Consider the following 3,942-nt stretch of genomic DNA (forward strand, 5'->3'; position numbering starts at 1 on the left):
TTACATAGTAAATAACTTATACTATATCATAAAAATAAATTCGCACATTGCAGTGACCAACATTGCTCATCTTAATCTTAATATTTGCTCACTGCGAAGAATGTTGACGAGATTCGGCACATCCTTGGCAACGAGAAAAATCCGCGTTATTTCTAGGGTGCACGTCGCGAGACCGACACTCACGAATCATAACCAGGCCATGCAGGAGTCATACAGTCCACGAAGTATACAACCTACGAGTCATACCGCCCATGAGTTCGACACGAAGAAAACAAGACCAATGGCATATATAAGACGGACATAATTAAGCCCCGTGTTGTATCTGTTGAACTCGTGGGCTGTATGACTCGTGGGTGTCGGTCTCGTGGGATGACTCCTTTTTTTTCTCTCTCTCTCTCTATGTGAAACCAAATTGAGCTACACCGTCTCTGATACAGCCCACGAGTCATACAGCTCACAAGTCATAGCACACGAGTCATACAGCTCACAAGTCATACAGCCCATGAGTTATACAGCTTGCGAGTCATACAGCCCATTAGTTTCACACTAAGCTAACAAGGCCCACGAGACCAACACATTAAGTCCCGTGTTGTATGTGTCGAACTCATGGGCTGCATGACTTGTGAGCTGTATGACTCATGGACCTGTTTTTAATGTCAAACTCGTGGGCTGTATAGTATGACTCTTGGGTGTCGGTCTAGGGATGACCCCGAATGGATACTACAATTTTGTAAGAGCCGTGAGAGAGCTGATGTTAATCAACAAGCTCATCGCTCTAAAACCAGTGAGGATTGCGAATCATACAAGAAATTCAGAAATTCTGTAACTGATATGATAAGGAAATCTAAACGTGTTTACGGGGCTAAAAGCATGGTAAGTTATAGTGGTAATAGAAATGCAACATGGATTTGAATAATGCCTATGAAATGAGCTAAACTTCATATAAAGAGTTGATCACAGACGGATGTGAAGTCAAAGACTCAAAAAATAAAACTTGTCTGAGCATGCTAAACAATCATTTTGTAAGTTTGGCCGTTAGAAGAAAACGGACAGGAGAATTTGGTAAAAATTGAAAAATAATTTCTAGTATTAAATGTACGTTCACTTTGCACAAATATCTACTGATGACGTAATAAATGTTGTTAAGGTTATTTCGAGGAATAAGGCTACTGGTCTGGATCAAGTACCGGACTGTGGCGTTAAAGATACTATTGATTTCACTCTTGAACCTTTGACCTATATTGAACCTTTAACCTATATTTTAAGCCTTTCACTGAACACTGGTAAAAGTTTAACACATTGAATAGGGCACATGTAACATCGATTACATACACAAAGGGAGTGATAAATTCAACCCATATTAATCATATATCTCTAACAACTTTACCAGTATTTTCCAAAGCGTTAGAGAAAATTGTTTTTGATCAAGACTGGCGTGTATGATTATCTGTCAGATGACATACTTAATCGACATCAGCATGGTTTATGCCCTGGGCAATTTATGTTGAACCAACTGTGACTGCAAACGGGTAAAAAAGTGAAGAGAATTTTGTTCGCGCTGTTACGCTAAGTTTGGAAAAGCCGTTGGATATAAATTCCTTTGACGGTATTATTGAGAGATAAAGATATCTTTGATTTGACACACAAACATTGCTAAGTTTGACAGTAATGGTATATTGCAGTTTACTGTAGTTGTTACTAATTCTTTAACACTTTATTTTCATGAAAAATGACGTCAAATACCAACCTCGTAGAGACAAAAATTAATCATTGTGACAATTGACACTCTGCAATAACATTCAATAACCATGAGAACTGATGGACCAAGCAACATTAAATCTCATCAACGCAACAAAAATATAACGATTTGTTATAATTATACAGGTGGTTTCCGATTCATTATACTCTAAGATATTAACATCATACAGTTCTTTAAGTTTATTCTATTCTTAGTCTCGCTGTCATAACGATGGTTAATGTTTACGGCCCAGTATTTTGTCAGGTGATATGATTAGTTCGATAGTGCCTTCGTTTGGGATGGTACAACGGGACAAAACAATGACAGGATGTAACTGACACAATTCACATATCGTTGATGTCAGTGGTCAGCTTTTCGCTATGTGCCTCGTAGCTCTTTGCAACACTGATACCCAGCGGCGTCTGCCTGTCACCAGTGTTGTAGTCGAGGATGCGTGCCAGCAGTCGGGAGGGCCCCGGGATATCGCGCCAGCGCCGTCGCAGCACACAGGCCATGACAACCCTGAAGTGAGGATGCTTCCAGCCGTAGATGAACGGATTAAGGCAACTGTCGAGAACGAGTGGGAGAGACACGTGAGGCATCACTCTGAGAACGCGGTGCAGAGCAGGTCCTTGCAGGAATGGGATAACGAGAAAGACACCCATGAAGGGAGATACGCACAGGACGAAGCAGCATACCACGCACAGGAGATTCTTGGTGATTGCCAACTCGGTATGCCTACGACAGCTTTTCTCGGTAGGCATTGAGCGTGACTTGGACTTGAGGGCGCGCCTTTTCACGCGTCTGAATATTAGCCAGTAGCTGAAGAACGTCACACCAAAGGCAATTGACGACGAGCAAATCACGAGGTAGACGAAAGTATTTGCATTCTTGTGAGTGAAGTCACAGATGCAGACTCGTGTGAGGGCGTTGTAACCGAGGCGACCATGACCAATAAGCTGAGGAAGGACTAAAACTGCAGCGGGATACAACCAAGATATTGTGACCATGACGACCAGTTTTCTCGACGAGAAGATGCGGTTGTATGTGTGCCTAGGTTTGATGATGAGCACACAGCGATTTACAGCAATCAACATCATGGTAATGACACTACTCCCAATAGATATGATATCAAGGGCAGCTGTCAGTTGACAGAGCACCTTGGGTAGTGCTGGGCTGTTCCTGGCCAACATCGAGACGACCTGAAATGGCTGAACTACGCAAACCAACAGATCACTGACGCTCAGACTGACGATGAGGTAGGAGGTTCTCGTTTGGAGTTTCCTTGACAGGGCACTCGCGAGCAACAGCACGACATTCCCCGTAACCCCAACAATGAACACAGTGCCATATGCTCCAGCTAAACAAAGGTATTCAGGGGTGAGACTGGATGTGGGTTTAACCAAAGACCGATTGCTGTCCTGATACCCATCTACATCCGCCATCTTGTCTCGCGGGAAGTACAGCCCTGGAATGACAACCACGCAGGAACAATTTCCAATGTGCTATGTTCAACATCTTAGGGACAAAATATGCAGTGCAATTTGCAGACCTCTCCGAGTATTCCCTTTGTTGCTCTAGGTTTTGTTTTTGTTCTAGCTCTCGTTGATGATGCTTTCGATAGAAGAATTCCACGGATTGAAACACTCTCTTCAGTTGTTGGCGCAGGCTTTAACAATGCTTTCTTTGTTGCTTCTTTCTTCTTCTTCTTCTTCTTCTTCTTCTTCTTCTTCTTCTTTTTCTTCTTCTCCTTTTTGCACTTAGGACTACTTAACATTAGAGGGATGGTATAGTTTTGGTTGAGGTGGTGCTTAAGTTTGCCAAGAGTTTTGTGAGATAATGAGAAACTTGCTATTAAATATGAAAGAGCATATAAGATATAATTTATTATTTGATGATGAATTGTTTTAAAATGGCGAAGTTATCTAAAAGTAATAAAAGGTGGGTCCCACTGTGCTTCACTTTGGTTTTGGATATCTTAGCTATTAATAACAGATTTTCATCAAATGAATTTTAAATTCCTTGTAGAATGGTATGCCCTTTAATATTTCATATGTGGTTTCTGATTATTTGCAACTACTTAAAATCCCAATCCCCTAACTCAACCACAACTACATCATCCTTTTAATTCAATATAGTTTCGGTATAATGAGACAATAATTTACCTGGAATGGAAGACCATTGTTTTTACACCTCTTCATACT

General features: G+C 41.3%; 1 protein-coding gene across 1 annotated transcript; it reads right to left on the reverse strand.

The window, feature by feature from the left end:
• Positions 1-2,082: 2,082 nt before the first annotated feature.
• LOC140244885 (neuropeptides B/W receptor type 2-like) lies at positions 2,083-3,183 on the reverse strand. The gene has a single exon (XM_072324494.1). It carries the CDS (start codon positions 3,181-3,183, stop codon positions 2,083-2,085), a length of 1,101 nt encoding a protein of 366 aa, XP_072180595.1.
• Positions 3,184-3,942: the final 759 nt, after the last annotated feature.

The sequence above is a fragment of the Diadema setosum genome, chromosome 21 (genome assembly GCF_964275005.1).
Source record: "Diadema setosum chromosome 21, eeDiaSeto1, whole genome shotgun sequence".
Lineage (NCBI taxonomy): Eukaryota > Metazoa > Echinodermata > Echinoidea > Diadematoida > Diadematidae > Diadema > Diadema setosum.

Excerpts from the sequence above, each read along its gene's own strand:
- LOC140244885 (XM_072324494.1), bottom strand. The coding sequence starts at position 3,183 with ATGGCGGATGTAGATGGGTATCAGGACAGCAATCGGTCTTTGGTTAAA.